Genomic DNA, 23397 nt, shown 5'->3' with positions numbered 1-23397 from the left:
CCAAAATTGGTATCGTGCGATGTGACTTTATGAAGAACATGTATAAGAGGTGGTAGCACGAAAACCATGACATCCATGACATGTATGTCATGATTTACATGACACGCTCATGGTGCATTCGAGTCCGTTTCGCTTGCGTGATGTACACCAAAATTGGTGTTACGTGACACGACTGTATGTCGAACGTAAGTGACACGTGGTAACATGAAAATCATGACATGCAAGTCATGTACGACCTCATTTACGTGCCACGCTCATGATGCGCTAGCGGCAGTTTCAGTAGATTGACATACACCAAAATTGGTATTGCGCGATGTGACTGTATGAAGAATATGAATGACAGTTAGTAAGATGAAAACCATGACATGCATGTCATGTATGTCATGATTTACATGCCATGCTCATGGTGCATTCGCGTCCGTTTGGCTTGCGCGATATGCACCAAAATTGGTGTTGCGCGACACAACTGTATGACGAACGTAAGTGAGACGTGGTAACATGCAAATCATCACATGCAAGTCATGTACGACCTGATTTACATGCCACGCTTATGATGCGCTAGCGTCAGTTTCAGTAGATTGATATACACCAAAACTGGTATTGCGCGATGTGACCGTATGAAGAACATGAATGACAGTTGGTAAGATGAAAATCATGACATGCATGTCATGTATGTCATGATTTAATTGCCACGCTCATGATGCATTCGCGCCGCTTCGCTAGCTCGATGTACACCAAAATTGCTATTGCGGGTTGCGACTGTACGACTACGGTAAATGAGACGTGGTAACATGAAAATCATGACATGCGTGACATGCGCGACATAATTTACATGTCATGCTCATGACGCACTCGTGCCGTTTCGCTTGCTTGACACACCAAAATTGGTATTGCGCGACGCGACTGCATGACGAACGTAAATGAGAGGTGGTAACATGGAAATCATGACATGCAGGTTATGTATGTCATGATTTACATGCCGCACTCATTGTGCATTCCCGGCCGTTTCGCTAGGTTGGTATACACCAAAATTGGTATTGCGCGACGCCACTGCATGACGAACGTAAATGAAAGGTGATAACATGATAATCATGACATGCATGAAACGTAGGACATGATTTACATGCCATACTCATGGCGCACTCGTGGCCGTTTTGCTAGATTGATATGCACCAAAATTGTTATTGCGCGATGTGACTGTATGAAGAACATGAATAACAGGTGGTAACATGAAAACTATGACATGCATGCCATGTATGTCATGACTTACATACCACGCTCATGGTGCATTCGCGTCCGTTTCGATAGCTTGATATACACCAAAACTGGTATTGCGTGATGTGACTGTATGATGAACATTAGTGACAGGTGGTAACATGAAAAACCATAATATTCATGTCATGTATGGCATGATTTACACGCTCTACTCATGGTGCACTCGCGGCCATTTCGCTCCTTTGATATACACCAAAATTTGTATTGCGCGATGTGACTGTATGACGAACATAAATGAGAGGTCTTAACACGCGAATCATGTTATGCATGTCATGTACGGTATCATTTACGTGCCACTGTCATGGTGCGCTTCCGGCGGTTTTGTTAACGTGATATATACCAAAATTGGCATGGCATGACACGAGTGCGTGTTGAACATAAACGACAGGTCATGCATTTATATACCAGAGTATGTGTTTCATTGGCATGGTGTACACTAGATCGTGCATGCATGCGTGCATGGCAAACACGTGATATATGGTGGACTAGATGCCATGGCATGAAAGATTTCATTTGGCTCAAATACAAACAAGGCGATGTATGCAGCTCTTTGGTGGCTGCTCCGCATTACATCGATACCCACAGTGCGTGGGATCTGCCGAATTTTTCAGATAGAAAATGTAGTAAAGGTTGATTGATAACTATTGCTTGAACTAACTTACAGAGGATTTCACCAGAAGACAACAGATTATGACAATGTTATAGCGGTTGCTATTTAACAAACAGATCCGCGCGTGCGAATCTGTCCCGTCTTTGGGTCGCACCAAGCGCTAGCGGAGTGTCCGTCACTCTCTACTAGCACTACGCAGCAGCCCTATCACTTAGAGCTGGACCCGAAACCCGTGGTTCGCATTGAGTCGCGACCGCGGTAGGTTTCAGGCCAGTGGGAACACAGACGAGGTATTTGCCTGTCACAGTTTTAATGTGTCAAGGCACCACCATTGGTACGCAACAATATCGTATAGGCAAAACGAAGCGGTGGAGAAGTTCCGCACGACAACGTAAAAAAAGCAACAAAATAGAAAGCACTGTTGTGGCTCGGGTCCAGCCGGTCATGTTTGGTAGCTGGCCTTCGTCACAGGACCCATCCCTTGCAGAGAGGAGAGCCGCTCGTACGGAAAGACGTAGGTTTGTTGACATCAGATCAAGAGGATAGAGAAGAGACGAGAAATGTACATAGGTCTTTAGCTTATATAGCCACAAGTCAGACAACACTGAGGCACTGAGGCAACCGGTGTCCGCAGCTCCCGCCAATCGGATGGCTCGACGACCCGATGTTCTGAATCCAGCAAGAAGGCCATGAACCACACAATCGAAGTTGCACGCCCCGACGGCGACGGTGAATTTCCGAAAGGGTGGTATGGGGGGTAGGGTCGCTGACCTCGAGCGGAAGACGGACGGCTCCCTTGAACTCGTACAAACTTGCACGGCTGCGTTCGGAATAAGGAATTCAGCGGTTTGGTGAGAAACTCGACAGAGGCACTGTCCCATGCCGACTACACCGCGCTAGAAAGAGTTGTCCAAGGCTTCACCGTTGTTCCATTCAGAAGCCGCCTGCGGCTGCATTCTATGCTTGCCTGACCAAGCGGGCATAAGCTCCCGAAAGATGCCGCACTCCGTGCCTTCCTCCAAGCGCCGGCCTAAGGGGAAGCCTTATGAGTGACAAGTGTGTCGACAGCAGCGCGCACAATAGCGCCGGCCATGTCGCTATCCATAGCCGTTCGTAACATCACACGAGAGAGCAATAATGCTCGTGCTCATCTCTCGTGGCTTAACACCTTAGGGCCGCAGTGCAAAGTCGTACGCAAAAGGCCGGGGGTGCGCAGAGGTTGACGGCCCCGACTCGATTGAGCTGTGTTCGTCACGGCTACCCAAGGCGAAAGGCAACGAGGCCGCAAAAGCCGTAGCGCGTTCCTTGGGGTCTGCAGAGGAGCCTCCCCAGAAAAGGGTAAGGAAGGAAACGGGGCTTCTCGCGTTCAGCCAGGGAGCAGGACGCAAATGGCTACGGGAGTGGAAAAGTGCCCTCTCCCACACTCATCTCGCCGCTGCACACTTAAACATGTCATGAACCGAGGCGCCGCTTTGAAGACAATGTGTTGCGCACGCAATCCCACAATGTGTAGAGCTTCAACCAATCAGGCTAACAAAAAAAAAAGAAAAAATAAACATCAACAACATTGTAACGACCAATTTAGGAATTTAGAACTTCACAGTGAGCACATTAGAGGGAATCAATTTTAGGTGTTCCTGGCGCTTAATGGCGCCAGCAACCTCACATGACAGGCATCCATAAATGCCGAATTATCCTAAAAGGAAGTTTTTGCTTAGAGGAGTTCCAATACTGACCATTAAATACTTGAATTAGTACATCCTCCTTTGCACACACTGACTGGTATAACGAACAAATCAGGCCAGATTTAGGAGTGAGAACTCTTTAAATAGACTTAGAGAGTATGCTAAGCGTATGAAAAGTTATGTATGAGATAAAATACGTGGGTTCTTCGGATTACGAAGTATTACGAGCGGTGTGAATACGCGTCACGGACCCGCAACCGAAATTAGGTTTTCATTTGAGACTACGGGCAAAAGCAGAGACTCTCGCGCATACTCATCACACCTTCAATTTTCTTATAGATAAAATGGTCTGAATTGCCCTTTAATACCAGAATGAAAGACAAAACGCTAAACAGCTACGGAGAACGGCATTGTAAAGATGAGATGGCATGATAAATGAAAAGGGCCAGTTACCATAGGAAGTAATCAACAGGTTTCCGTGAAATGCGTGCAGAGTTGCAGAATATGAATGTATCCAGGGGCAATACTTGAAATCGACCCTTACCTGTAACTTTATTGCACCGCCTGGTCTGCACAATACGTAACTGCCTCTAAAATCGTTTAACAGAGTTCTAGAACACACGCACTGCCGGCCTCTAATCTCCATGCCAATATATCCACATAGTAGAGCAATAGCTGTACTGCTCTCGGTACAAAAGCAGAAAACGCCTGCCTGGAACAATTTAACCTTCAAGCTCAGCCAAGCTCAACGCCAGCGAAAGACTACAGCGAAACGCTAGGGTAGCGCGTTAGCGACAAAAGAAACAATGGCTCAAGGTAAATATTTCATGTCGCCGCCGTCAGAGCTGTTAGCTGCATCTAACGTCAACGCTCATCTCAACGTGCAATAGCAGAGACCCACACAAGTTTCTCCACCGACGCCAGCACTTGTCATTCCCCTACCAGAGAAAGCGAAGTTAAGCCGCTGGGTACGAGGCCGCCGCTTTCCTTGGTTTGACGCATTTGCGAAGCTCGCGCTGTGTGTGAAACGCCTCTCGTTTTGCGATGTCACCCAGACGGAGTACTAGTAACTCTGCTGCGTTGGTAACTGCCATAACAGCATTGTAAACACGATGGTGTTGATTCCATCCGTAAGATTCTACTCATCGCCGCATAGTTGTCACCAAAAGACCAGGCGACAGGATTGCTTAACGGAAGTGCACTGAGCAAGGTAAACAAATTTTGTTGCATGCGTTAGCAGTGCATGGTCGGAGTTCACGCGTGAAGAGAATATCAGTATCTGCACGAAGCATCGGATATAAAGAGAGTTCATTCCTGCTTATCAACTGCACTGATCAATCGAATATCTGGGTGATACACGTCCCCGTCTTTGTTGTGCCAGAATCGAAGCAGAAATGACTACAGTGAGTGAAACTTCCGTCTTTTCATTGGTAATAACGATTGACGACGCTATACACAGTGCGACGCGGAGCCAACTTCCATATTTCAAATTGATGACAAGCCGCTCATGATAATCGGAAGCCATTCGATGACGAAGTTGCAGCCACTCAAGAGGACCTACACAGGCGCGTGTGCGACTTCAAGAAGCGTTTGCAACAATGCATTGATGTAAAAGGAGGCCATCCGCAATATGTAGTTCCAAAAAAATGACCTTGTCATTGGTGGTAAATAAATGACATACGTGCTCCTATTTAGAGACACTAAGCTGTTTCTTCCCTGATTTAGTACACAATATATAACTACTTGAAATATGTATGTTGACTCCGTACTACCTTGCATTTACGCTGCTGCCTCTGTCTAGATGAGAGAGGACGTACGAGTGAAAGGCGTGTGCACATATTTCATATTTGTGTTGTGCGGTGATATGTTTTGTGTACTTACGCAGAGTAGATGGAAATGCGTGGTGGCAAACAGAGGCAACACGGATTTGTAGCAGATATATTTTGTTGGAAACAGCAAATCCTGTCTCTTAGGGCAAATGTAGGGAGTCTGGCCCCTTCTGTTCTCTTGTGTTTCTTCCTTGTTTTCGGTAGCGTCAGAAGTATTTCGTTATGCAACAAGCACCTCGTCCAGACCAGGACAATGTCGTCTGCTGTTACCTGCTCCGTATCTCCAACAATGCTGAGTAGGCGCTGCTCGTTCGCCACATTGCTGCTACCAGAGGAGTCCTCAGTCATGCGGATCTCTTTAAAACGCCTGACGAAGAATGAAATTCACGAAAACACGGGTATAGCGCGTGCAGCGTGCGTGAAAAGCAACGGGAACTCAAGGCGGCGTGAATGGCAGAGCGGAGAGGTCTACAATCGCGTTACGAGTTTCTTCTTCGAACTCAGCGGCAACGCCCAGCACCTCACCGCCCCTCCACGGTGCGGGTTTGCCCTATACGTCAGGACCCTTCGGGGCGTGTAGTTGAAGAGGGTACACTTCACGGCGTCCTTGCCTAAAGCAAGAATGCGATACGGCAATGAGTTCGCACGCACGTTTCTCCGCCGCGTGAGCGCGTCGATCCCGTGCTTCATTCAACGCTCATCGCGTGTCTTTGTCGCGCCGGCCATGACGCTCTCTGGCTATCGCTTCGCCAGACCCAGAAGGGAGGAATAAGGAGGAGAGGCGAGGCCACCGAGCCGTGGGGCTCACAAGCTATATCGCTCGATAAACCCGGTTTAATCGCGTTCACCCTAGGCAGCTTTTAAATGCGAAGCATTTCTTAGCGAACTTTCGTGACTTTGAGCGTATCTATCTATCTATCTATCTATCTATCTATCTATCTATCTATCTATCTATCTATCTATCTATCTATCTATCTATCTATCTATCTATCTATCTATCTATCTATCTATCTATCTATCTATCTATCTATCTGTCTGTCTGTCTGTCTGTCTGTCTGTCTGTCTGTCTGTCTGTCTGTCTGTCTGTCTGTCTGTCTGTCTGTCTGTCTGTCTGTCTATCTATCTATCTATCTATCTATCTATCTATCTATCTATCTATCTATCTATCTATCTATCTATCTATCTATCTATCTATCTATCTATCTATCTATCTATCTAGCCGCCTACGACTTTGTGCTCTACTGGCCGTTTTATTAATCGGATGTATACCAAAATTGGTGTGTCATAACACGGCCTTATTACAAACATAAATGACAGGTCATATCATGAAAATCATGACACGCATGTCATAAACAGCATGATTTACATTCCACGGCCTTTGGGCTCTTGCGGCCGTTCCGTTATTTCATATATACGAAAATTGGTGCGGCGTGACAAGAGTTCATGACGAACATAATGACATGTCCTAACATGCAAATCATGACATGTATGTCATGTGTAGCATGAATTACATGACATGGTCTCGGGCGCTCGCGGCCGTTTAAATGAAGGGATACATACGGAAACTGGTATGACGAGACATTTCAGTATGACGAACATAGCTGACACGTGGTAACATGAAAATAATGACATGCATGTTATGTACGACATGGTTTACATGCCATGCTCATGGCGCACTCGTGGCCGTTTCGCTAGATTGATATGCACCAAAATTGGTATTGCGCGATGTGACTGTATGAAGAACATGAATAACAAGCGGTAACATGAAAATCATGACATGCATGCCATGTATGTCATGATTTACGTGCTACGCTCATGGTGCATTGCGGCCGTTTCGCTAGCTTGTTATACACCAAAACTGGTATTGCGCGATGTGACTGTATGATGAACATTAGTGACAGGTGGTAACATGTAAAACCGTGATAGGCATGTCATATATGGCACGATTTACATGCTATACTCATGGTGCACTCGCGGCCATTTCGCTCGTTTGATATACACCAAAATTGATATTGCGCGATGTGACTGTATAAATGAGAGGTCTTAACATCAATGAGAGGTCTTAACATGCGAATCATGTTGTGCATGTCACGTACGGTATGATTTACATGCCACTGTCATGGTGCGCTTCCGGCCGTTTTGTTAACTGGATATATACTAAAATTGGTATGGCACGACACGAGTGCGTGATGAACATAAGCGATAGGTCATGCATTGTATATACCAGACTATGCGTTTCATTGGCATGGCGTATACCAGATTGTGCATGCATGCGTGCATGGCAAACATGCGATATAGTGTGAAGTGGTCGTGACGTCGACGAAGGCAGCAGTCAGCACGTCCGAGATGAAACTCTTTATTAGGCCCAACTTGTGGCCGCGAAAATGAAACTCCAGCTGCAGCAATGAACTGATAGCGGCGAACAAAGCGTCGACCGCCGATCAACTGACAAGTGGTCAAGCGCGTCGGCAGTGCATACATAAATAAATAACAAAGGTAAAAGTGTCCCCAGGTTCGCTAACGCGCAAAAAACGGCTTAATGCGTACGACATGGACGACTTTAGGTCGTGCGCGGCGTCGCTGGGAGTTTGTAATGCCGTCCGGGATGACCTCGTAGTCAACAGCACCGAGACGTCGAAGAACCTTGTCTGGCCCGAAGTATCGCCGAAGGAGTTTTTCGCTAAGCCCACGTCGGCGTATCGGCGTCCAAACTCAAACACGGTCGCCGGGCTGGTATTCCACGAACCATCATCGAAGATTGTAGCGATGGCTGTCGGTGTACTGCTCGGTCTTGATGCGCAGGCGGGCGAGCTGTCGAGCTTCTTCGGCACGTTGTAAGTAAGCGGCGGCGTCGAGGTTTTCTTCGTCGGTGACGTTCGGTAGCATGGCGTCGAGCGTCGTCGCCGGGATTCTTCCTTAGACCAACATGTACGGCGTCATCTGCGTCGTTTCTTGGACGGCGGTGTTGTAAGCGAAGGTCACGTACGGAAGGACGGCGTCCCACGTCTTGTGCTCAACGTCGACGTACGTGGCCAGCATGTCGGCGATCGTCTTATTTAGGCGTTCGGTGAGGACATTGGTCTGTGGGTGGTAGGCGGTGGTGCGGCGGTGGCTCGTCTCGCTGTATTTGAAGATCGCCTGAGTTAGGTCCGCAGTAAATGCGTTACCTCTGTCTGTGATGAGGACCTCTGGGGCGCCATGACGCAAGACGATGTTCTCCACGAAGAACTTGGCTACCTCGGCGGCACTGCCTTTGGGCAAGGCCGTTGTCTCGGCGTAGCGGGTGGGGTAGTCAGTTGCTGCGACGATTCACTTGTTGCCGGAGGTCGACGTCGCGAACGGCCCCAGTAGGTCCATCCCGATTTGCTGGAACGGCCGGTGAGGTGGTTCAATTGGCTGCAGAAGTCCCGCTGGCCTAGATGGCGGTGTCTTCCGTCGCTGGCAATCTCGGCAAGTCTTAACGTAGTGGGCGACGTCGGCAGGAAGGCGTGGCCAGTGGTATTTTTCCTGTATCCTCGAGAGCGTGCGGGAAAAGCCGAGGTGGCCAGCCGTCGGGTCGTCCTGCAGGGCCTGCAGAACTTCTGGTCGCAGTGCCGAAGGTACAACGATAAGGTAGTTGGCCCGGGCCGGAGAGAAGTTCTTCTTTACGAGGACGTCCTTTTTCAAGAGAAATGACGGCAATCCCCGCCTGAATACTTTCGGAACAACGGCGGTCCTACCATTGAGGTATTCCACAAGGCCCCTGAGTTCCGGGTCGGCTTGCTGTCGTTCAGCGAAGTCGTCGGCACTTATGGTTCCCAAGAAGCAGTCATCATCGTGGTCATCCGGCGGCGGTGCGTCGACGGGGGCACGAGACAAGCAGTCGGCGTCGGAGTGTTTTCTTCCGGACTTGTAAACGACGGTAATGTCGAATTCTTGAAGTCTTAGGCTCCACCGTGCGAGCCGACCTGAAGGGTCTTTCAAGTTGGCTAGCCAACACAAGGCGTGGTGGTCGCTCACAACTTTGAAAGGCTGGCCGTAGATGTAGGAGCGAAACTTCGATGTAGCCCAGATGATGGCCAGGCACTCCTTTTCTGTTGCGGAATAGTTCGTAACACAGTCGCGTCGCGTAATACCAATTTTGGTGTATATCAAGCTAGCGTAACGGCCGCAAGTGCACCATTAGCGCGGCATGTAAATCGTGATATACATGGCATCATGTCACGGTTTTCATGTTACCACCTGTTATTCATGTTCGTCATGCAGTCGCGTCGCGCAATACCAATTTTGGTGTATATCAAGCAAGCGAAACAGCCACGAGTGCGTCATGAGCATGTCACGTAAATGATGTCGTGCATGTCATGATTTTCATGTTACCACGTCTCATTTACGTTCGTCATACAGCCCCTTCGCGCAATACCAATTTTGGTGCACATCAAGCTAGCGAAGCAGCCGCGAATTGATCATGAGCGTGGCATGTAAATCGTGACATGCACATCATGAATTTCATCTTACCAACTGTTATTCATGTTCTTCATACAGACACATCGCGCAGTACCAAATTTGATGTACATCAATCTACTGAAACAGCCGCTAGCGCACCATGAGCGTGGCATGTAAATCAGGTCGTACGTGACTTGCATGTCATGTTTTTCATGTTACCACCTCTCACTTACGTTTGTCATACGGTGGTGTCGCGCAATACCAATTTTGGTGTATGTCATGCAAGCAAAACGGCCGCGAATACACCATGGGCGCGGCACGTAAAGCATGACATACATGTCATGGATGTGGTGCTTTTCATGCTATCACCTGTTATTCATGTTCTTCATGTAGTCACATCGCACAATACCAATTTTGGTGTATATCAATCTAGCGAAATGACAACGAGTACGCCATGAGCGTGGTAGGTAAATCATGTCGTACATTACATGCATATCGTGATTTTCATGTTACCACGTGTCAGTTATATTCGTCATTCAGAAATGTCTCGTCATACCAGTTTTCGTATATATCCCTTCATTTAAACGGCCGCGAGCGCCCCGAGACCATGTCATGTAAATCAGGCTGCATATGATATACGTGTCATCATTTGCATGTTAGGACATGTCATTATGTTCGTCATGAACTCTTGTCACGCCGTACCAATTTTCGTATAATTAAAATAACGGAACGGCCGCAAGAGCCCAAAGGCCGTGGAATGTAAATTATGCTGTTTAAGACATGCGTGTCATGATTTTCATGATATGACCTGTCATTTGTGTTCGTTATAAGGCCATGTTATGACGCACCCATTTTGCTATACATCCGATTAAGAAACGGCCAGTAGAGCAGAAAGTCGTAGGCGGCTAGATAGATAGATAGACAGACAGATAGATAGATAGATAGATAGATAGATAGATAGATAGATAGATAGATAGATAGATAGATAGATAGATAGATAGATAGATAGATAGATAGATAGATAGATAGATAGATAGATAGATAGATAGATACGGTCAAAGTCGCTGAATTTCGCTAAGAAATGCTTCGCATTTAAAAATGACGACGAAGTGTCTGATTGGCAGAACGTTGTTTGAGTATCTCCTGCCTTTTTCCGCCTAAATATACGCGCACTTCGCGAACATCGCTTCTGTGTTCGTCGGCGATGCACGTGGAACACCACCGACGTCTGCCAAGTTTGGTGGCCTCGGCGGCGGCCGCATCCGGGAAGCGCAAGGGCCCCTATAGCGGCTCTGACAGCGAGGGCACCAATGTCCGCACACTGAGCAGTGAGGAACCTTCCGACGACGACTTTGAGCTTGTAACGAGCCGTAAGGCAACGAGGCGGAACACCAGAACGTTTTCGTCATCGAGTACGTTGAATAAGAGAGCGCAAAGGAGACCCGTGACCAACACCATCCTTTTTGTCCCTGAGTTACCCGATGGCAACAAGAAGCGCCTCAACAGGCAAACTGCTTCGGTGGTGCTGGCAGGACTGGTGCCAAATTAGATCACGGACATCAGAATGAGCACGCGCAAGAACGTGCTGGCGATCGACGTTTCAAATGCTGCCGCACATAACAGACTGCGCAAGGTCAACGAGCTGGATGGAATGAAGGTTCGTTCCTATATTCCGGTGGGCTCTAACGTCGTCACTGGAGTCATCTACAACGTGGATATTGCCATCCCCAGCTCCGACATCGATATTCATATCAAGCCGACAAACGAAGCCAGCGCCATCCCAAAAGTACTGCGTTTGCGCAACTCAGGCTGCTTAAGGATAGTGTTCAGGGACGACTCTCTTCCTTCGCACGTAAAGGTGGGCCATTTTTGAAGTCCTGTGTGAGCTTTCATACAAAAGCCACTACAGTGTCATAACTGCATGAGGCTGGACCACGGGAGAAGAATATGCGAAAATAAGACGGTGTGTTCTCTTTGCGCTGAGACCCATTCCGCGGTTGACTGCAAAGCAACTATCCTAAAATGTTCGAATTGCCATAGGTCGCAAGAAGCTTCGTCAAAAGAATGCCCAAGAAATCAAATGGAAATAGCAGTAGTAAAAGAAATGGCGAGACGCTATTCTTCGCATGGGGAGGCTGCCCAGACTGTCAGAAAGAGGCGACATCGTCGCCGCAGTTCTTTAAAGAATGCCGCATACTCTGCACCGGCAGCGCCCCTTCACCACCCTTCTTCTCTACCGCCCTTGCCTCAAAGACTGAAGGTGGCCAGCGCGACCAACAAACCAACGAAGATAATTGGTGCTGTTGAGTCAGTTTGGCCTACATTGCCGAAGTCACGGCCACCTGCAAGTTGCAAGTTCACATCGACAGCCATAACCTCCAAGCCAGCCACCGAAAAGCTGCCTGAGGAGGTCAAAGAAGTCATCACAATGTTTCGAACGTTGCTAGATGCCCTGTGAATGCTCTGCAGCAACATGAAATCACCGCTGGCTCAGAGTGCACTACAAGTACTGGATGTTCTAAATCCAGTATTTCAAGCCTCCAATAGAAACCATGGCTCGTCCAACCCTGTCATTTCGCAACGAGGTTAGACAAGCTTCGACTCTAGAGTGGAACTCGAGATGCCTTAGGTCCCACATCTCATCATTCCGACAGTACGCATTCACGAATCGGATCCCCGTAATTGTTATCTGCGAACCAAACGTAGAAAAACCTCTTAAACTATGAGGGTACAAAGCTTTTGTTTCTTCAACGTGCGAGGAACGCAGCAAGGTGGTTGTATACATTCGCACGTATTTTACGTATGTTCACCACGCAGTTCAACCACGTGATGACAATCAATATGTCTGTTTACGCGCAAGAAGGGAAAAAGTGTCATTCACACTTATTGGTGTCAACATATCACCACCCGGACGATTTGAACAGGACAGACTGCGAGACATATTGCCCGCAACTAGTGGCCCTTGGGCTGTAACTGGTGACTTCCACGCGCATCACTTACTCTGGGGTAGCTTGACGATCAACGCTAAAGGAAGAAACTTCATGTCATTCGCCTCTAAGCACGACCTGTGTTTCATAAATGATGGCAGTCCTACATACCTGCGGGGTGTTACGTACAGCAGTCGCCTAGATTTGATCTTGGTATCCAGATGCTTCCGGTAGCAAGTCCAGGGGTTTTAAGACATTGAAACACATGGGAGTGACCACATTCCCACTCATGTGCAAATCAGAGGTCTTACCAACTCCTCCCTTAGGAATGCGATGCGAAAAATCGATTGGCCAAAATTTCAGCGTCTCACAAAATGCATGCCGAAGAGACCTTGGCCACATATTAGATGATGTTATCAAAGAGGAAATTAGAGAAGCTTCCTGCCTGCTCCCGTTTGCCGGCAACGGTTCAGAGTTTGATGTTGAACTGGAGAAATTGTGTGCGCTTCACCAAAGGGCAGAAAGGAGATACAGATGCACGAAGGCAACATGTGATTTGAGGCTGGCACGGCGCATACAGAGAAAAGTCCAGCGCTGTTTGGACAAACTTGAACAGAAGCACTGGAAATTATCATGCGAGTCATTGGATAGTCGCAAGCCATTTTCGCGCATCTGGAACACTATTCGTGGCGTGCGCTCGACTCCGCAACAAAGGCATCCTTTCATGGATTTAGCCTTACATCTAGGCCGCACCCAACTCGAAATGACGAATGATTTTGGTGCGCGAATTGCTGGTGTGTGCACTGTGTCCGCTTCCGCAGTTCAGTGTTTTGCCTGAGCCCTTGATCCCAGAAATGAACAAAGATTTCACTATGAAAGAACTTAACACATCTTTGGCGGCTTCCCGACGATGATCTTCACCATGGCCTGATGGCATCACCTAAGCCGCTTTAGCCAACCTTGAAGAAGAGGCGAGAGGAAAGCTGTTGAGTTATTACCGCTCATGGCATACGGGTATTGTTCCTTAGCAATGGAAGAAAAGTAGGCCTGTGCTACTATCTAGACCAGGAATGTTACCCTTCGATATAACATCATTTCGCCCGATTGTCCTGGGAAGTTGCGTAGGGAGTCGTGGAAAGGATGATACTTCTACGCCTAGAATAGTATCTAGAACGCTACAATGTGTACCCAATCTGCATGACGGGCTTTGACCGTAATTGACCTCACAACCTTTGTCCAGCAACAAAAGTGCGTCAAGCGCGCATCACTGGCGCTATTTCTCGATGTGAAAGGGGCGTACGACAACGTAACACATGACGCGATACTCGAGTCCCTGGAGGCTGTCGGAATTGGCGGTCAGATGTCTCAGTGGATCCGCGATTATTGAGGAGAAGGTCCTTCTTTGTGTAGACAGAAGATGATCCCACCGCCAACCACTATACTTCCCGTGGCGTCCCACAGGGCGGTGTATTGAGCCCCCCTTTGTTTGACCGTTTGAGGGCATTCGTGAGCTTATAATATATGCTGACGATAGTTGCCTTTGTTCTGCGGCTGTGACCCGTCTGCAAGCGCGCGAGAGAGTCCAGCAGGTTGCCACCTTAGCCTGCCCATATATCGGTAGATAGGGTCTTTCTGTCGCTACCAAGAAATGCGCGTTGGTCGCGTTTACATGCAAGGCGATAACATATCCTGTTATGAATGTCCCAAATATGTCATACCAGAACCATCGTTTCCTAGCTGTGATTATTGACAGGGGCCTTCCTGGAGCGCCCACTGCGCTTACCTGAAGACAAGACTAATTTGCATCGTTTACATAATGCGGTATCTCTGCGGGAAAAGTTGGGGCACATGGATACGTTCCATGATGCACCTGTACAGAGCACTGTTTCTGAGATTTTTACGCTAAAGCTTGCTGATGCTGGCAAATACATGCAAAACGAACATCCGCACCCTCGAAAGTTTGCAAGGCCGGGCATTAGGCACGTACTGAGGATTACCAGGCTGCACCTCAACTCACGGGACAATTACGATCGCAAGAGAGCATCCGATTCCAGCATACATCACCACTGACAATTTAAGAGCGCATATTAGAGACCTCTGCCGAGATCCGGGTCATCATATTGCTGCATCGCCACTAAGGAGATCACAATACACGTTTCCAAGAATTATTTCGACTCATAGAGAATGCCTTGCGTCGGGCTCTACTCCAGCAGGAAGACCACTCTCGCCTTTATGGTGCCTACAACCACAGGTACGCCCCACAATTCCGGGAATAAAGATGAAGATCCGTCATTGAACGGTGGTCCTACGAAAGGCGATATTCTCATTACTCATCGAGGAGTACGGCCAAAGGACGCACATTTACACCGATGACTCGGTCTTAGCCGACAGCTCACAGGTGCTGCTGTTATTCCGGCCTGCCAAGTGATTGTCAAGCTCAGGGTGTCCCACAGGACGACATCGACAGCAGCGGAGCTTGCCGCCTTACGTGCTGCTATCCTTTATATCGCGGACGCCCAACCTCAAAAGTGGGCTGTCTTTTGCGACTCTAAGGCATCCCTTCAGAGTCTCCAATCAGCATTACGACGAAGGGTGCATGAGCAGTTAGTAAGCGAAACGAGATAAATTCTTCACCAAGCTTTATCGAATGGACATGACGTTGTGTTGCAATGGCTGCCGGGACATTGTGGCATTGTGGGTAACAATCTCGCTGATGATACTGCCGGGTCCACCTACGAGATTGCCCAGACAGCCCCAATACCCTTGTCGATGAAAGACGCTGCAAGGGGTACTCATTCGTTCGCTGACACAATGTCGCAAACTTGGTTGAGCGACCCCAGTGTCTGGAACCGGCGCCTGCATAAACTAGACCTATCGAGGAAACTCCAAGTTCCATCGCATCTTTCCCGCCGTGGCGCAACTTTACTGTGCTACCTGTGGTTAGATGTCGCATAGGAATAGAAGGCACCTCCAGACGCGACTCGTGTAATAGCGACGAAACCATAGAACATCTACTGTGTTTTTGTGGACGTTTTGTGAACGAACGAAACGTTCTGCGTAGTGCGCTGAACAATCAAGACGACAGGCCGTTTTCCGAAGAGAAGATCCTCGTATTGTGGCCCTACGCGTCGCAGGCCTGCAAAGTGACGCGAGCATTGCTACTATTTTTAAAATCGACCAATTTAAGCGACTGCTTGTAGGTGTGCAGTGGACAGGCGCATATGTACGCTGACAGTGCTTTCTTCAATGTTCTTTCGTCCCCGTCGCCGTCATTCACCGTATATGTATCAGTATGTATATGTAGAGAAAAGCCATAAAGCAAAAATAATTCAGAAATTCTTTCTGACGCGCGGAATCGAACGGGCGACCTCTCGCTTTGCAGCCCGCCGCGTTACATGTTATGCCACGACAGCACAGTCTTTCAGCCTTCTAACGGCGAGCTATTTATATACACCATGTAATTCAGCATGATTTCTTAGTGGTCACATAGATGGCGCGATGTGCGCGCGTGTGGCGTGCTGTAAAGATCGTCGCCCCGCTCCTGCGAACGCTGTTGCTCTTTGCTCTACAGGGCGTGGTCGCTTTCGTGCGCTTATCTCGAGGAAAGAAGGGGCGGCCGGTGGGGTGCTTCGCTTCGATCGCTGCCGCGGCCGCGTTTGCGAAAGGAGCGCGCTGTTCAAACAGAAATAAGTAGCAACTGTGACAATTAGTTCGCGCTCGTCTTGTGTGTACCTGTTCGTTCGTTTCATGCGTCCTGCTTTATGTTTGAGCAGTGCGCTTCAAATGTCGAGCTGTGACGCATTAGTTCGCGCTCGTCCTGTGTGCGTTCTTTCCGTGCGTCCTTTGGGCTCGAGCGACGCGCTGGCAATTTCGAGCTGCTTTCCGTTCTTCGCGTTAAATTACAATGTATTGCTATCGCATTCATTGCTTCGCCGTTGCGGCGAAACTGTGACTTTTTTCATCCCTTCATTCCTTTCCCCAGTGTAGGGTAGCAAACCGGACGCCCGTCTGGTTGACGTCCCTGCCTTCGCTTCCTTTCCTTTCTTCCTCCTCCTCCTGCTGGAAGAATGTCTGTTCTAATGGTCTCCAATTGATCCTGGCCTGCACTTCCTTGTATCAGCTCACGCACTGCATGATTATAAGAAACCAAGATTTCACAACGGCACGTGTGCCTCACACCGTAGAGCTCAATGTATTGGCGACATCTTTTCCCGGTTTTTCTGGCGGTATCTTTGCGCACTTGTCCACATGCAAGAAAAAAAACCCATGCCAGCGCGGAAAGCGGAACATAGTCACACTGAAAGCTGGAAAAGCGGCATTTCTAGAGCCCGTTATGAATTCTCTTGTGGCTAATAATACAAGTACACTAACAGCGTATCCAGCGTACACTATTCAGCGTACTAACAGCGCTCACTATTCAGCGCTCGTCCAGTCTACTGTGTTCCTGCGTCCTCGTCCTTTATTGCGCTGTTTTTTCCCAGCTAAGCATGTACCACATCGCCCGAATCAAAGTCTTGCTCGAGTATCCACTACGCCACAAATCATAATTTTGATGAAGTTGGGAAGCACCCACCACGAGATTATTCGTCATTCTGCGGAGAAGCGAGGTACCATCTGTAAGGTATTATGTTCACTTTGTTGATGCGACGCTTGATGATGATGAAGAATTATGGCTGAGCTCTTTGTAATGGATTGGAAGCTCTAAACGACTCACTGGTTACGTAATTCGCATTGTTAACAATCCCACCACGTTTAATAACATACGTTAACATGATAAAGAGAGAGAGAGAGAGAGAAATAACTTTATTGAGACCCTGAGAAAAGTGATCATGGGAGCCTTATGGGCTTCCTTGGCAACAAATAGAAGTGCGCTTGCGAGGAACCCACTACGCTATAAATCATGATAATTTTTGTGAAATAGGGAAGCAGCCACTATGCCATTTTTCGTCATTTTGTGGAGAACCGTGGTACCCGCTGAACACCTGTAAGACATTATGTGCACTTTGTTGATGCTGTGGCTGATGACGCTGAAGAATTATGGCAGAGCCCTCTGTAATGGGTTGGAAGCATTCAACAGCCAAAGCGTTGCGCAATTCGCATTGGGTGACACCAGGTTACAGAATTCACATTGTGTAACGCCTGGGTTTTATTTTACTCTTCTACCACACTACATTACAAATGTTAATGTGGTTCCGTCACTATATGAAGCCTGTATAGAGTCTTTTTGCAAAGCAGTTTGAAGCACCGGCATTGCTCTGAGGTAGGATACTGGGCTCCCACGCACAGCGCTCAAGTTAGAACCTCGTTCCATCCTAGATATTTTTGTTATTCTTTTTTTCTCATTTCGCGTGAGAGTGGTTACGGACACCAGCGGTGGCGGCGGCGGCGGCGGTGGCAGACTACGGCGCCAAAAACGGCCCTTGTGATCTCGGAACAGGTTTCGCTGTAAAACGTTTGCGCTTTCTTCAAAGCTCGCAGCCTTCTTCTGACTCCCACAAAATACCAACGTTTAAGTATTATCTATTGGCCAAATTGCAAAGAGGTCACAAAATAAAAATAGAATACCATTGAAGAATCTTTCGAACCGCCTGCCATCATCTGCATTCTTCCAGGAGAAATTTCCCTTCTGATTGAGTAGCAGATAACCTGCAATTATATTACACGGTTTCCAGGCTGACCACTTTCTAGAACGTGCGTGGGTTATTACAAAATGCCACACCTGGGATGAATTTAGATATTTTGGAGAATCACTCCCTGGTCTTCATGGGGAAGTGGCATTTCATCTGTACTACTATATATTTTCAGGCGCACTTCATTAGAAACCTTGACTGCAGTTAAGATGTACAATTACACGATAGAAAATGCCGTGAAGTACGAGACGCAAGGTAAGGACGTTTCTGTTACTCATTGTAAACTCAAGATATGGCACCACCTTCATAGGTAATAATGTTGCTCTCGTGCAGTTTATGCTCTGGTACACGATATCTATTACCAATGAGAGTTGCTCTTTATTTTGGATTAATTTTGTTTCCTCCGAACAAGTTGATAGGCGCTTCGATGAGTCGCATTTTCTAAAGCAACAAAGTCTTCTGAATGAAAGAAAAAGCACTTTATGTTCTAGTTGGCGGACCAGGGCAGGCAGAAACACAAGATATCGGCCACTTTTTGAGCAACAATGCAAAAATTGTACACGTCCGTATGAAAGCTTCTGTAACATTCGACATGGGGTAGCGAAAATAATAGCCGCATAAATCTGTGCAACAGGCTCACACGCACACGATTTCACATAGTGCCCCAGTGCATATCTCAGCTACACCTGGTGTCCTGAAGAGGCTCGATTGCGTCCAACACCAGCACCCCTCTCGCACCCAGTGCTTTCACAATAAATACGACTGCGAGCCTATACTTGGAATCACATCAGCGTCACTAGATATGCCTTCATGTTGCCGCTGTGACACCATAGCCACTTAAATTGGGTCACTTGATGAGCACTAGTTATACTCATTTGTTGTACATTTTCTAAGGGTAAGCGAGCAGAATGATTGTAATTATCATTCAATAGTAAGTGACATGGGTTCAGGCAGACCTACTGCATGTCAACCTTTCGTTTGGCATCTGGAAATAATCATCAGACGCTTTTTAATATGCGCTTATGGCTCTGGAACGACACCGTTGCCATCATGGCACGGTGGCTCATAGAGTCGATGCTGTTGCTTGTGGACATCACAAGCCACACTTCCTCATAAACGCCAGATATTGCTTCATTTGACTACAGGCAAGGTGCTTGTGCTCTGAATACTTGGCTGACGCATCATGAGAGAATACTGGTGTGTCATATGTACCACTTGGTCCATTCTTTTTGAAAGCCCATGTCCTAAACTCTGAGACATGTGCCTTCACTGCATAGCCCAATACTCAACAGTCAGTGGTGAAACATAACAGAAAAACAATAACAGGAACAGGAACAGGAAAACATAACAAAAGAAGAACCAGGAAATATAACAGGAAAGCAGGGAAAAAATGCATTCAGCCATTTCACAAGTGCCATAAAATCCCAATATCACTCTTGAATGAAATGTTGAATATCTGCACTCCATAAGACTTATTCAGTTATATACACATGGTATGCATCTGCGCAGCATCTTGTAATCTGCTGAATGCGTTCGCACAACGCGATCTCAAAAGTATACTTGCTGTACATATATATCAGCAGTAGCATAGATGCCCGAACTGGTTTCTACAGGTTAAAGGATTAAGATAGCGTGAAATGGAAAAGGAAATGGGGTTGCTTTATAGACAGCACCATGTTTGATGTCTGCATCCCAGGTCAGTGGGCATGGGCTGAAGATTGCTGTTGCGAATGCTTCATGCCGCTTCAGTTACGTCAGCGAAAAGCTGGCGGAGATACAAATTTTCAAAATATTATTTCTCAAGTTGAAAAAAACAATACCCTTTTGTAACTTTCCCTATGTTTAACTAATACATAGAGCTTTCAAATGAAGTATAGAGCATAGTTTTAGTCTGAACACCAAGGCAAGTTTTTTAACGCTGAATACAGAGCTTTTATTAAAAAAAGTGATATTCGCAATTTTTTTCAGACGATCTGCTACACCTTCAGCGTCTAAATTATTTCTCTTTTGTAGTATGTCGAACAGGCCACCAGTATAGAATTCATTTCTACCCTTTGAGTTTGCCTTGTTCCTGGCAAAAGAAATATCAAACTTTGCGACTTTATTCAATTTTGCTCGTGCGAAAAGCTCTCGAAGAATGTATGTACATAAATAAGTCATTCTTTTTACAGTTACATCACTTCATTAGCTTGCCGGAAATACCACTTTATCGAGTGCATCCCCTATACGTCCTTTGAAAAAAATTGTTGTTTGATGCCCTTTAGCTCAGTCAGCGCAAAACTATAGATTTTCACAAATAGGCGGGAAAATTTTTGGCAACAAAAATAAACGAGCAGAACGAGTTGCGAACTTCAAGAGAAAAGTGGAAATTTTTTCAGCAATATTGGCGATGGTCCGAAAAACGCTGAATAATTTGGCATAGAATGACCCATACACACACACACACACACACACACACACACACACACACACACACACACACACACACACACACACACACACACACACACACACACACACATATATATATATATATATATATATATATATGCTGCATACAACCTAATAGGTGTAACCACATCTTTTGGTTTATTACTGTGAGTCTTAATAAGTGAATGGTGATAATGCAGTGCTTATTTAGGCCATGCGCAAGACGAAACAAAAAATCATCATTGTGCGCTTCTACATATAAAAAGAAGAGGAGACTACAGTGATTAGAATGAGCATCATTTTCATATATTGGCAACCGAAGAGCTCAAAGCCGGATATTTGGTACAATGTGCACGCAGTGAAGCTGTGTGCCTCAGCAGGATGTCCTCACATAAATTCAGCTGGAAATACTATGCATTAGATAAAATTAAGAACGACCACGCGAAAAAGAACATGCTGGTAAAATTAACTGTGCCGACCCGCAATGCATCCAACAAAGGGATAATGTGCTGGGAATGTTAGAGTGCTTCAGTTTTTTAATTTACATAATCTGTGCTGATAACTGGTTGCTACGAGAATCATACGAAAAGCAAGGGAAGAAAGATGGGCATACCACAAATAAGTTCCCCCTTTTTCGGAATGCAGGCAACAGTATTTGAAAAAAAAAAGGCGAATGAAGCAGATTTCTCAAAGAAACGGCGGAAATATTAAACAACCTCACCAACTTTCAAAGCATCAAGAACGTGAAATATGGCTCAAGAATGAAAAATCGTTCAACTATCTACAATGTAGAAAAATTTTTACAAAATATGCCCTGATGATCTGTAACATTTTTTTGATGTTACGAAGGCACTAAACTTTTTTATGTTCACAGGTGAAACGAACGAAAGTTTTGTAGACGCCCTTGTATTCTCTGCTGAAAACGCTTGCAATATATTCTATGCTCCCAAAGCCATTGGCTCAAACGGGAATATTACTGGAGGTAGGTGCTCACACTTTCTTTTATTGGGAGTAGAACTAGCTAACACAGTGGTTGAATATGCATGTTTTAGCATGCATAATTGCGCTCACCCAAAAATGTACATGGACATTTTTATACAGACCTATATATTTTAATATTCTCGTTCAATATTGGAAAACGAAATCTGACAGTGCAAATCTAAATAAACAGCTTGTGGAAGTGAATTAACTCATGCCTTGTTCCGATACGCTATTCAGTCTGAATGTCCACTCTTCGATAGAATGGAGCGCATGCAAAACCTATGTTGCTGTTTCGCACAATAAAAAAAAATAGCAGTTTAGCAGGCTCAATTTAGTCGCTAGCGCAACAATAGTGCACCAAACATGTGCATCTAATTCAATAAATTTACTTATACAGGAGCGTGACAATTTTTGAGCCACATTCTTAAGACCAGGTGCTGATAATAATTGTGCCAGATTTTTTTCTAATAGTGACGGCGACTTGGAGGTAGCGTATTGAAAGGATATCTGTTGTCTGTAAAATAGTACATAGGATTAAGTAAGCGTTTTTACGAGCAATGTCATGGATACTCATGAATGGGGGCAATCTATCTCTTTCTTGAAATAATTGACCTCATTACGAAGTGATTTAGTTGAATTCATACGTACATGTCTCTTACAAATTCTGGTATCGCTGCTCTAATTAAGTGCTGCCTCATAGCGTCAAGATGCACCATTGAGCTTCTGTCAATATAAATCAATCATGCAACACATTTCACCCATTCCGTCGACACAGAGAAAAGATAGCAAATCGTGTGAATTGCACATTGGCTCACGTGTGCTTTATAATTTGTGCACTACAAAACATGCCTTTGACTAATCCTTCTAACAGTCTTGACATTTGAAAGACATTATTGAGACTACCGAACTAATCTGAACGATCTTCATATTGCAGGCTATGAACTATGGGTGACGGAGCAATTTGTTAACTATGTACCAGCGTGTTGCTACTTTTCCTTTAAATATTTGACAATGGGTATGCCGATGTACACCATTTGGAATCGCAGTTGCGACAACACATACAATGCTTCCGTGGCTGCTTAAGGTGATCAGGACCAGCCTCAAATGTTTCATATATTAGATAAGAGAATGTGGTTTCTTGTGTTGTTTCTTGATGGTCTTCTGAAGCCGCCTTCGTGCATTGTAAAAACTTGTCATTATTAGTGTCATAAAGCAATAAAGCCCTCAAAGTGCAAATAACACAACGTTGGTAATTATGCAATCCATGAAATATCTGTCTTATTGGAAAAGAAGTTTCATCCAAAACAAGCAATACTGATTAAACATTCCCCTTGAGTCAGATACAGCGCTCTTAATGTATTCACTGTACGATAGAGTAGCACCAAAGCAAAACCATATAAATCAGCGGTGTCAACACTACATCGACTGATGGTGCGATTATCGGACGCTCAGCATTCCAGCAGTCCAACGTGTGACTCTCTAGTGGGTTGTGCCATTACCTAAATACACTGAATACAAAATTAGCTTTTCATGATGGGCTGAACGTATTAACTTGATTCTTGGAATCCTCCTTCAATGTGCGATGATTCTGCTGTAGACATCTACGAC

At 46.2% G+C, this 23397-nt stretch overlaps 1 protein-coding gene across 1 annotated transcript in view; it reads left to right on the top strand.

Moving 5' to 3' along the window:
- The window catches only part of LOC119402737 (male-specific histamine-binding salivary protein-like), a 29883-nt gene extending 6856 nt beyond the window's left edge, over positions 1-23027 (top strand). The window contains exons 3-5 of the mRNA XM_037669824.1: positions 18554-18633; positions 21683-21790; positions 22724-23027. Of these exons, the coding sequence (XP_037525752.1) occupies positions 18554-18633; positions 21683-21790; positions 22724-22872 (337 nt within the window). The 3' untranslated portion in view covers positions 22873-23027. The remainder of the gene's footprint in view (positions 1-18553; positions 18634-21682; positions 21791-22723) is intronic.
- The last annotated feature ends 370 nt before the right edge of the window (positions 23028-23397 follow it).

This window comes from Rhipicephalus sanguineus, chromosome 8 (assembly GCF_013339695.2).
Source record: "Rhipicephalus sanguineus isolate Rsan-2018 chromosome 8, BIME_Rsan_1.4, whole genome shotgun sequence".
Taxonomy (NCBI): domain Eukaryota; kingdom Metazoa; phylum Arthropoda; class Arachnida; order Ixodida; family Ixodidae; genus Rhipicephalus; species Rhipicephalus sanguineus.
The sequence above is the reverse complement of the archived record's forward strand: the minus strand, read 5'-3'. Positions and strand labels throughout refer to the sequence as shown.